Genomic DNA, 12,544 nt, shown 5'->3' with positions numbered 1-12,544 from the left:
GACAAAATCTTCAAATTTTCCTCCATTTCTAAAAAGGACTCCTGTGATATAACTACCATCTCCCTATCATTATCTGCACTAGCTACACACTCTGTTTCACAACCTGACATTGACATTACTGGTCCTCTTCTCTTCGGAACTCGTCCGGGTTGGTTGAGATTCGACTGAACATACTTTGAACAAAAAATAAATACTATTTTTTAGAAGGATTCTACACTTCAAGCCCACTGAAAATGTTTGTTTTACATTTTCATTCACTTGTTTACAAATAAAGCTCGGCACTATCAATGAAAATATGGTACTTCTGTAGTTCTAACTGCACGCAGCAGCGTTCAATCTTTATTTTCACATCACAAGTGTAAGTAAGATTAAAGAAATTAAACATGAGAAAAACACTAACGTGGTGAAATGTCTTCCCATTGTTTCTGTACTGCTGGAGAACTTTTCTGCAGGTTTCACAAATGTCTCCCGATGTTTTCTCAAGGTAACCAAAACAGCCTTCCAAGTTGGCGTTTGACTGTACACTGTCTACACTATGGAATGGAGTTCTCTGAGACTTTTTCCCACAGATTATACACCCATGCTTCGACCTTTCTACACTTTCCGTCACGTTTATAATAAAAATTAGTACACACACTTGCAAAAGGAAAAACAATTTGTTTGCACCGCAAAACTGCGCACAACTTTGTTTTGGTTTTCGAAGAATGGCAGGAGTTCGAGCGCTCGCTTTGTGCAGGCGCGCACCAGCGGCTACACTCATCGAAACTCAAATCTGGTGCATGTGCAGACAGAATGCCCCTCTGCTTGGTTTACATGCCATACTCGCGCTTTCATTGACACTGACGTAATCGACTACGCTACCACGTACGCGACTAAAAAGAAAAATTTTCCTACCGTGACCAAATCAAGTTTAACGAACCTAAATATAAAGCAGGGACACCAGAATAACACCATGTTGCTAATCCCCAACTGTTAATGGCTTTCAGCAGAAAAACTAGCTGCTATCAGCAGAAAGTTATACTGAAATCCACCTGTAAAAATGTACCTGCAGATGGCATAGTGCGCACGCAAAACAAGCTGCAAATTTTTGACTTTCTGGAGAGGTGATAGGAAAAAATGTAAAGGGCACCGAAAAAGTTTTCAAAAAAGATGAAAGTGACTCATTTAACTTTTCAAAACGCGTGGTTACCACTACATTTTATGCTATGAAATGGAAGCAGCAAGCCTACTTCACACGTGATGAATTATTAGTTGTGAGTAAAAGCTATTTAGACTGTTTTGGCTAAAGCAAAGGAGAGCTGTCGGGGACACTGAAAGTGCTGTTGCAACAATTTTGTTATTAAAAACATACCAAAAGTGGTTTTTATGTTACCATTTACCATGTAGTTTTAAGATCTTTGTAAATGTGTTGGCTTTTCTGTAGGTAAAGCCAAACTCTAAGGAAATCTGTGAATAAACATCTTTTCCTTCTTTTTCAGAAAAAAATTGACCTCAAATTGTTTGAGAAGACTATGGACCTTGCATGTTTCCCGATTTACAGGATAATATTTAAACAATTTGAGTGTAGTCAAGCGGCTCTCAATAGCGACCTCTGGTAGAACTGGGCAGTTACCGCTTTATACATAGAAACATTCAAAATAGTTGATTTATCTCTCATGGAATGATTTCTTACATGCATATGCCAACATTAGTTTAATGTTAAATAAATCCATCTTTCAGCACTAAAATTCAAGTTTGACTGCACAGAAATCCAATGTGATTACATTACATTACATTACATAAGCCAGGTTACATAGCACATCAAGAGCATGCATGTCAAAAGATAGTTGCTATACAGATAACAATGAAAGCCAGTGTAACCGAATGAATTTTTTATCAGATTACTCTGAAAAAATTATTGTGGAAATGAGATATTAGTGTGCACACCTAAACAATTCTCTGACATGCATTATTACAGATCTCTAAACAGTTAATTACTGTGAATAATTTATTGTTTACACTAGCCCCTTTAACTCAACAACTCTGAGAAAAAAATTGGCCTCAGAGAGATATAACATAAGAACACTTACAGTATTTTTGCGATGAGGAGAATGTTCACCAGTCACCACAAGCACACCTGTCTTTGCACTGCAACAAGGTCAATATGATGGTAGATTAGTGGTGCTAGGCATACCTCAGTCATTTGAGACTGAAATATTGTGACAAAAAACTTCATGCCAGAAAAACCAGGGAATCTGAAGTTAGTATGATTGCAGCAAGGAAAATAGCCTGCAGCAGGCTCATCGTGAGAAAAGAAAGTAGGAAAGGAAAAAGGGAAGAGCCTGCCCACGTAGCTAACAATTCTGATTTTTTTCCCCCAAGAAACCCCGCTGATGCAACATGGAGTAAGTTGTCAAAAATCAGTCAATGAATCCACACCACATATGGATGTAAATACTGTCCACAACTGCTACCAAATTTTGGTGAAGCGAAGAACACCTGTCTTTCGGGACATTCCAGAAAGACAGGTTTGGTAACATGGTATTCTTTTATCCATTAGGTGCTACATGCATTTAATATGAATTTACCACTAAGCAATAAAACTTGGACTCTGTTAAATAAGACAGAGTTCAGAGGATCCAAATCCAACTTCACTGACATAACCTCTTGAGTCTGCAAGGGTTACAATTAAAACATGGAGGAAATCGTTCAGTTAATTATTAAATTAACACTCTCAATTGCCAAAACATTTGCGAGCAACATTTAGACGTTCTTGGTCCACGACAGGGATTTATTAAGAGTTTCTTTTAGACAGTATTAATATAAAAGTGAGCACTGATACTTGATAGAATGAAAACTTCACTCACTCAAGCTTGTGTCCCTTGAGGTCCTTCATTAGATCACTGCGCCTAAAAACAATCCACGCCAAGCAATCGACATAAATTTACAAATTTACAAAATTGCTCATTACCATATCAATCAGTTATCAAGTAGAAAGCTGACAACAAAAGAACAAGAAAACTAATTTAACAAATAAATGAAAGGGATGTCATCAAGGGCTGTAAGGAAGCTTGCAGAACAAACATTAAAAGCAATTTGTGGTTATCAATCGGCAATATCAAAAGAGTAAGAATTTTAAGCTTAGGACATTGCCTGATATCAAGATAGAGATATGAATAAGGGACATGTAAGAACTACTGTTACAAAAGACATGATATCAGTCGATCGTATAATTTCAAAATGTTGCTTCATGATGTATCAAAATTGCACCCTGTAAAAATACCCCAACTCAATTGCAGAAACAAAGTTTTATGAGTTACTTGTGACTGTTTGAGGAATATTTTCACTGACTGCTCTGCTGAACAAGGAAATCTTAACATTGGAATTGAATTTAGTGAAAATAACAATTTCTTCTTACTTTGTGTATGCACTAACAAATGCCGCCACATTGTGTGCATTCATGTTCTCCTTGACGTCCTCTTCAAATTGGTCAACTAACTCCAATTTAGGCTTTCCAGTGTCCTGCCAACACACAGAATATAGGTAAAGGTAAAGTCTGCATACTATTATCATAGTATTTCTACTCCCCCCTGGATGGGATGCTAGTCTATCGTAGGGTTACCCCCCAGCATTAAATTTGATGGTACCCGATAATACACCTGGGTGGAGAGAGGCACCATGAGAGTAAAGTGTCTCGGCCAAGAACACAACACAATGTCTCCGGCCAGGGTTTGAACCCGCTCACTCCGGAGTCACGCATACTAACCATGAGGCCACCACATGTCCCATACACAGAATATAGTGCACTCCTTAATCTCGTAATGTCTTAACATTTTGCAAAAGGTCAATTGCACAAAGCATAGAACAAGAAAGCACATAGAAGAGTACAGGATACTGGTGTGAGACATGAAGGAAACAAGTCATACACTGTATAACCAACCATGATAGTTGTCAACCAAAAGATCTTAAAAGAGGAAAAAACTTGACACAGACACACTGTTTCTTCATAGCAGCAAATAATTTTTGTCTATAGACAGGTAATTTGTCTGACCACAACTAGTTTTTACCCGACAAGAAGGCTGTCTGGTCAACCAGTTAAAATTAGTAAATTAAATTTTAGAGATAGTGATCTGTTGACACATTTTAACATCTTAATTGGACGTAAGATTATATCAAAATTGGGATGTAACATAGTGTTCACTTTGTTTTTTCAAGGAGAATCAGACTCAAATGGTTTCATTATGGCCAAATTTCTTACGCTTTTTTTTTTGTATCTCCATTTAGTCCTTATTTGGTGAAATACTCTCAAGAAAAAAAGACAAATATAAGATCATTTGTTATAGGGCAACATTTTGGCTTCCAGTGTTTTAGGAGAAGCTTTGATTTTGTCAGCATGTCATGCTGCTGGCATCACATGTCTTTCACACATCAATTTTCTTTTTGAAATTGAACTTTCCACTTAAGTTGTAAACTCAAACTTAAAATTTCAAGAAAACTGTATCAAACATCCATGGTCAAAGTACAGTCGAACCTTGATTATCCATACCTTGATTATCCGGATTTCTCGATTATCCAGTCTTTTTCTTTAGTCCCAATTTTGTCATGAATATTTATTAGTCATGATCAAGATCCCTACCAATATTCTTTTTAAAACTATGGCGTTGAGAAGTGCAGTCAAAAGCGAGTTTGTTTTGCTTTTAAAGAGCAAACGCAGCGCTTGCAAGCGTCATAACTAATGAAGAACACTTGAATTAGTTCTGATTGGCTCAGAGTTGAGTGATTCAAGATGTACAGTAGACCATATTGTTTTCCAAACAATTTGTAAAAGTGTTGTTTCACAATTAAATGTTGCTTTATTTAAACAGTTTTGTTCTTCATTGCATTCGTAGAACACAGTCCTAATGCAGACTTGAGTCGAGTTTCATGGGATGGTGGACCTTCCTCCAAAGTTGCGACACCGATTTGTCCACCCCGCAGCAGGGGTGAAACGAATGACATCATCGCCAAACCATTTGCTGTACATTTCTTTCGAGTGTGGGTCTTCGTTTCGTTAAAGTACGGGTTTTTGTGGACTTTTACACTGTAATTTGGAAGCTGTAAGTATTCAATTGTGCTCTCAGTGTTGGATTTAGGTGAATTTAAACGCCTCGACGGTGGCATTTATCGAAGTCTGATGGAATTGTCCTTGTTTAATTTATTTGTTTTAAAACGAACACAACTTTGAAGTGCATTGGCTTTTGGGATGTTAACCGTGGGAAAAGCTATATTTTGATTGCATTAGTTGATTATTTCCAGTTGCAACAGACACGTAGATAGCTCAGTCCTTATCCAGTTGAATATTGTTTGGAATCGGTGGAAAAGTACTCTGAAGGCAAGATCCATAAGAGTGAGCCTGAACCAAGGAACGGCAAATTATTTAAATACTGTCTACCTTATTCATCAGGGGAACATGATATGCGAATTAGTTGCACAGAGTTTGTTTAGGCTGAAAATAAACGAGCACACAATTGCAAATGTTTGCTTACATTTGTGCTTCCGGTTTAGAATAATGTAAAAGGCTGAAAAAAAAAACACATTCCTGTAAGGACACCAAAATGGCCACCCCGCTTGATTTTTGCAGGGGCATGTCACAGCCAGTAAACTGGTACCGTTTAATGCTAAGACATGTGATAAGTCATGTGGCAAACATGTGAGTATGTAGGCAGGCCATGTGAGCTTGTCTTTCCGATGGATCTTTTCTTGACTTCTTTCCATTCAGTCGCTGTTTGCCTCGTTATTATGTGCTCTCAGCGTTAGATTTTGGCGCTAGATTTAAATGCTTCGACGGCAGCATTTATCGCAATCTGAGGGAATTGTCCTTGTTTATTAACACGACTTGGCTTTGGGATGATAACCGTGAGAACAGCTACATTTTGATTGCATTTGTTGATTAGTTCCAGTTGCGACAGATAGCTCAGTCTTTATCCGGTCAAAATTTTATTGTTTGGAATCGATGGAAAAGTACTCTGAAGGCAAGATCTATAAGACTACTTTATTCATCAGGGGAAATATTCGAATTAGTCGCAAAATGAGCACGCGACTGCAAATGCTAGCTCAGAATAATGTACGTAATTTAAATATTCTACGAAACTTGAGAGACTACAGAAACTGGCAGCGTCACGCAACGTATCAACAAATCGTGACCTCTTCACTAGCATGAACTTTCACACTATGCATATCCGACTGTAAAACCTTGATTGCTGCTGAAAAATGTTGATTTTAACAATAGACTAAGGTTGAAAGTCAGCTAGTGAAATCATTTGTTTACGGTATATGTATATTAAAGTGAGAGCGTCGAATGCACTCTCATAATCTCTGATTACTACTATTTTTAGCAATAGACAGAGGTTAAAAGTCAGCCAGTGAAATCATTTATATATATTTAATTAAGTGACGGCGTCGAACGCACTCTCATAATCTTTGATTACTTCTAGTCAATATTCATATTTTCGATTATCCAGACCCTCGCTTATCCGGACTATTTCGTCTAGTCTCATCGAGTCTGGATAATCGAGGTTCAACTGTACATGTATCTGAACAGGCCAAGCCTTTGACGGTCAAAACCTGACATTTAACAGAAATTTGTCCAATCATTGTTATTCGCAGGCATGCTAATGTATTCTGTCTGTAGCTCTGCTGCAATACTTTATGTCAGGAAGATAATGTGCACATCACAAAGGAGCACCACTTCAAGAAAAGCAAGGCAGCATTATAATGGACTCAACATTGTGGCTGAGCAAGTTTGGTTGTTTCCACGTTTAAGATTACAGTATACCTTCAGATCGGCAATTTTCTTAAAATTTGGAGTTTTCGTTCAAAGTAATGGTCAAAGAGTGATCTCTAATTTCTGAAAACAAAATTGAAAAAAATTTAATATTGGCAGAGAAATGGAGGTTTTATGGCCAGAAGTACAAGTTCCCTCTTGATTGATAGCCCTATAACATGTACACAATCAACCAAAACTACTTTCATGGGAATATTACCTATATGGATACCACAAATTGGCTGGCTCCTCAGTTGATCAGCATTGTTATTCCAAGCATTTTTCGTATTAGGTGTAATTCTATTAAGTTATAAGTAAACATGGACCATGGAAAACTCTGTTTACCAGTTCGAAAAAGCGAAGAACGAATGAAAACACATCAATGAGTGAAGAAGCAAAAGTCGGCCTTGAGGATGAAGCTATAGCTATCGTATCAAGCGGGCAAAAAGATTGAGTCAAGAGAAGAGAAAGGTTCTGTAAAAGTTTGGAAACTCCACAGCAACAAGAAGATCTGTTAGATCTTGTAACCGCACTTTTAAAATTTAACTGTTTTCTTTGCACTACAGTCGCAACACAGTGTACATTCTAAAGCAATCCTTGATGATTCATTGATTACTGTAGACACCACATTACTTGATCAACACAAACTGTATTATTGCACCATCAGTCGTAACCGGTGTGAAATCTCCGATGACGTAATAGTCTTAATCTGGAACTTTCTTCGGGATATGTATGGGCATGAAGATACGAACACTATTAACAGCAGCTTTCTTTCTTAAAAGTCACGATTAAATTAAATTGTTTTTTCCCTTGAGTAAAGGGCTAGCAAAGAAGTCACACAAGTCACATAATTCAAGAATTGCGTTATCCACGGCTATCTTTAGTACGGTGGTTATTTCCCAATGACGTAATCCTTGCACGTTCTGACAAGTTCTTTGCTTGGCTTGCAAATATTTAATTTTCCTTCTGATCTATGAACTCGCTGCGATGAAACAGCCAAAGAATTTACTTCATTTGCCTAAAACCACAAGAAATACTCGCAAAATTACAAATAAATTAATGAACGTCGCTTCTGGCGAAATAAACTTGCAAAGTAAACACGATCTTATTTGTCACGTACCGAAAGTGAAAGCTACAACGTCAACGCATTCCATGGCTGACGTAATACCTTTTTTTAGCGTATTTATTATTCCCTTTAAATCCAACGCTTTGATAAAACGAAAGGAAAATATATTTTATCCACAAAAAAGAAAACAATATCCGTAAAATTGTCCGTGTATTTATGTTTTAACAGCTTCTGGCAGAAAAACATCACACGTTGCGTGACTCAAAATTTGGCCGAGCGGAGGTCTGCGTCTGGTCACCGACAAAAAAAAATAATAATAAACCACGGGTAAACCTAGAACCGCGCTCGGCCCATGGCCGCGCGGTTAATAACAGCAACGTTTACAGGGACTCTTTTGTTGAGTCTGACACCAATGAATCATCCAACTCATTGAGATCCATTGGAATATTATCCATGCACATTTGCTCCACTGCGCTTCCTTTTGTTCAGTTTGTTATTGTCGCCCAGCCACTCTAACGTTCGTATCCTTTTTCACCTTCCAAATTTTGCCAGACCAGCTTCAAGAAAAACCAAGCTACAGAAATCTCTCTGCCTTGAGTGCATTGCAAAACACAAGGGTTTTCTGGCTATTCATGTGTAAATTTCACCGCAAGTTAATGGCAGTAAATTTTCTGAGCGTTGATTGGCTCAGTGATCTGAGAACCTAGTTGAAGGCGTTTGTCAGCAGAGTTTGTTTGCAAAGCAAGAGATTTTTCTTAGCGCTGTTTTCTCAAATAAATTTTTTCGCTTGAAGCAGACACTTTAAAGAGTTACAACTCAAAGGAGATTTGTTCGTTTGCCCTTAAATTTAGACAGTAGCTAGATTAACAAACAGTACTGCTTAAAAGTAAGTTACCACCTTGCGAGATGAGACTCTTGTCTCGTGAGACGAGAGTCTCGTCTCGCGAGAGCTTTAAAAAACTGTGAGTACGGCTGCCTGAACTTCTCGCAAGATTTTAATAGCCTATTGTAAAGCAAACAATGTAACAACAACGCCGCAAAACTTTGCACGATCTGACGAAGCTTTGCTTGCGAGCGCCAGCGCTGGATTTCCGATGTTTACCACGTTCATAAAAGATGTAACTCCAGAAATTTTTAACTCACATGGTTTGAGAATGGTATCTGTGAATATATACGATGCAAATTTTTCAGTTTTTAATCGAAAACATATCGTTCATAACTTCCACGGTGTCCAGACCTGTACGCTGAAATTGCTTCTTTTGCTGATCCATCCCAGCGGCTTCTTTCACCAAGCAAACGCCGCGATTAATGAAGTCATTACCTTCACTTCAGTAGAAAGGTGCTGTATACATGAAAGAAAGGTTAACAGTGTCATGTTTAAAAGCAAACACAGACCGTTCAGGACCATTCTTGGCCTTTGAGCGGATCACAATTTTCATAACCGTGTTTCGATCACTCATCGACGTGCGTTACTAACTTTGCAGTTAAATGAGTTCCGTGACACAGCTTATCTTGCAGCATTTGCTATTAAAAACTCCAATAAAGCCATTTCGTTTTTGAAACGCTCCTCTTTGTTTGTTGGGTTCTCCAAAGGCCTTTTATCGATCGATGTACATGTAGGCAAGTTCAACATCAACACAACTAAGTTGATCAAAAGATCGCAATCTTTCCATCAATCACTCAGCAGACTTTGACTTTCTTGGTAAGCGTGTTTAACAAGGAAATTAAGATCAACATAACTTTCAGTATTCAAACTGACGTCTTCAGCATTCCATTTCACATTCCAATTCTTTGGACACTTCTGCCATGTGCGTTTGTTATTTTAGCAAAGGACACGTGCATAAAGTCATGTTTTTGATTTGTTATGTAATCAAAAGTTCACTTCCTTTCTCACTGTCAGACTAAACATGTGCAGATTTACCGAAGTTCTCTTTCCGATGGTTAATATTTCTATATTTAGGATTGTTTACATTCAATTTTATTGATGAAAACAACCGTTTTACGATTCAAAAGCGAGTTCAAAGGACACACGCACTTATACAAATTCACTGCGTTACGGACTAAAAATAATCCGCACTTTGCTCATCGATTACTCAAGCACTTTCACCAACGTCTTGATTTGAGAATAACAAACAATGTTTCCATTCAGTTTCTTCATTTGCGATGATAGTATTGGGTTTTGCGGAGCAAGTTTCCACTTAAAAGCTGTCGTTCATATTTACGCAAAGTTAACACACTGCAATGAAATAATTAAAGCGACTGCCGAACTCAAGTTTTTGCAAACGTCTTTGACGTTCATTCTTCATCACTTTCATTTAAGTTTTTCGCTTGTAAGTTAAAGTTGGCTCCGCTGAAGCGGCGTGTAAAACAAGAGCCCACAAAACCAGATGCTCTCACGGGGTAAACTTCACTGCGTCGCAAGAAATTAATCGTTTTCTCGCAAGCTAACTGCTTGTAATTTATTCCAAAATATACGCTTCAATGGTTCTTGCGAGACGAGACTCTCGTCTCTCGAGACAAGACTCTCGTCTTGCGAGAAACAAGACGAGAGGTGATAACTTACTTTTGAGTGGTACTGTATAAAAAACAAAAATGTGTCTGCGAATTGTTTATTGTAGCTTACAGTTCTTGTTGAAGCTACATCTAAAGATTTCGAACTCACGTTCTGTTGAAGAGACTCTAGGAGCCCGTTGAGAATTGAAAGATAGAGTGAGTGAGGTTCAACTAGAAAAATAAATAACAATACATGTGAAGAGCCGAACGATATGACAAAATACACGACAGAATATAAAGACTTGCAAAATGTTCCCTGACTGTAGTGATGACGGTGAAGCTAGGTAGAGTATAGATTCCACAACAATATTAACTTGAAGCTAAAGAAACTGTTGAAAAGATTGGTGCGCTAGGAAACCGTAGCGTTTAAATAGTCCTAATTTGCATACATAAATGGCAAGCTAAAATAAAAATTCGCACGTGGAATCCTACATTTATTTCGAAATACTTTTTCTCCCAGAGTAATTTTTGTACCATCACTTCACATTTTTTAAATCCTATTTCGCAAATGTTCTGTAACTTTTTACTGCAATTGAATATGGCAAAACGCAGACACCCTTTTTTAGCGCTTTTTGTCTTGAAACCGAGGAAAAAAATAAATTGGTGAAAAACAAAATTCGCTTTGACTTGTAGCTTCCAAAAGGTGATTAGGACGCTTACATTTAGTGGCTGTGAAAAAATCGGAATTTCATTTTATTTCAAAATTTTTGGTATGGTTTGATGAGCCAACTCTATAAGTTTTAATTTGATATAGGGGTTTAGGTATCTACAGCTTAAACCGGATGTGCTACATCGCTCGGATGTGAGACACCCCTGAAGGTATACGGTAACCTTAATGAGGATTCTGCTCAAAGTTCAAGCAATAAAAGCAAAAATTATTTAATACTAAAATCAGTTCATAGTACAGTAACTTTTTGAATGCTATTTGAAACATCTCACTTTATTCATTTCTCTAAGTGACCCTACAATTTCATTCTGAGGCGTTCTCGAGAAAGTTAGTGTCACACCTCGTAAGTATGCTTAAAGCGTGGGTTATTGTGTTTTGAACTGACGTGAAATGTCTGTTTTTATTAAAATATGGATAATTTCAAATTCAACTTTCTCTTGCAGGGTCAACTCTAGAGCTGAAGTCTCGATATGTTCTTCTTAACTGTATTCAAAATATTACATGTACCATGCTGTGAAGTTTTTTTGGTAACTATATTTTTCCCAATATTACTCAAATGTTCAGTGGAAATCATCTTAAACTCTTATTGTGCTTTGAGGAGAGGAAATTATTTTACTTTTCAAGTCACTATTTCAGTGCAGGAAAACAATATTTACTGATTGACAGATAACAGTTCATTTTGTACATACCCTCTCAAAATGATGCCACATGAGGTAGTTTATAGTTCCTTCGGTGAATCCCTTCTTGTCTAGTTGTCGTGTTTTAACCTTCAAAGAAACAGAGCATTAACTTGTTACTATGCAGGAAGAACTAAAATTATCTGTTAGGCTGTTGATACTAATTACAAATGTTTCATAGGCTCTTTTGTGTTGAGCTAACTACATAAAAAATATATTTAAGTCAGGGCTGGCAAAAGGCAGACCTCTCAGAAATGGTAAAAAGTTTCCGAAAAGCTTTGAATAAATACATTTTTAACTTTCACGGAGTCTGGATATGAAACGATTCAGTGCTGGAAATAATTTTTCTTCTTTAAAAGGGCATGTGTCCTTTCAAATCTTCATTTTGGTCGAACATCTTATCAATTTGCCCGGACACACAAATCGTTCAAAACTGCATTTAAATTTGATTTATTTATCATTAATGATGATTATATGACTTAATCTACAAGATGACTGGAAGATCTCTCCTGGTTTTCTCCTAATTATATGTTCTTCAAGCAAACCTGGTTTCCTATTGAATTTTACCATTAAAGGGACACAGTCAGCTTTAGGACCACCCTGACTTGGACAATAGTTTTCTCACTTTGAAAAAAGTTCACCTCAACCTGAAATCAAAGTACATCTAGAAATCCGCTTCAATCTTTGCAGTGTTTTTCTTGATTTTCAATCATTCACTGAAAAACCTGTTTTTGAGTGTGCTTTTGCTCAATCCTATGATATTATTTTTATCATATTTGGTTGAAAACAGTATGGATCGC

The 12,544-nt window shown here is 37.3% G+C and overlaps 1 protein-coding gene across 1 annotated transcript in view; it reads right to left on the bottom strand.

The window, feature by feature from the left end:
- LOC145480008 (protein NDRG1-like) overlaps positions 1–12,544 on the bottom strand; it is a 44,902-nt gene that overhangs the window by 13,409 nt on the left and 18,949 nt on the right. The window contains exons 9-12 of the mRNA XM_081458502.1: positions 11,757–11,834; positions 3,398–3,501; positions 2,847–2,888; positions 2,070–2,127 (exon numbers count right to left, since the gene is read on the bottom strand). Coding sequence (XP_081314628.1) covers positions 2,070–2,127; positions 2,847–2,888; positions 3,398–3,501; positions 11,757–11,834 — 282 coding nt within the window. The remainder of the gene's footprint in view (positions 1–2,069; positions 2,128–2,846; positions 2,889–3,397; positions 3,502–11,756; positions 11,835–12,544) is intronic.

Source organism: Orbicella franksi, chromosome 2 (assembly GCF_964199315.1).
Source record: "Orbicella franksi chromosome 2, jaOrbFran1.1, whole genome shotgun sequence".
In the NCBI taxonomy this organism is placed as follows: domain Eukaryota; kingdom Metazoa; phylum Cnidaria; class Anthozoa; order Scleractinia; family Merulinidae; genus Orbicella; species Orbicella franksi.
This window is presented reverse-complemented; position numbering and strand designations above follow the sequence as displayed.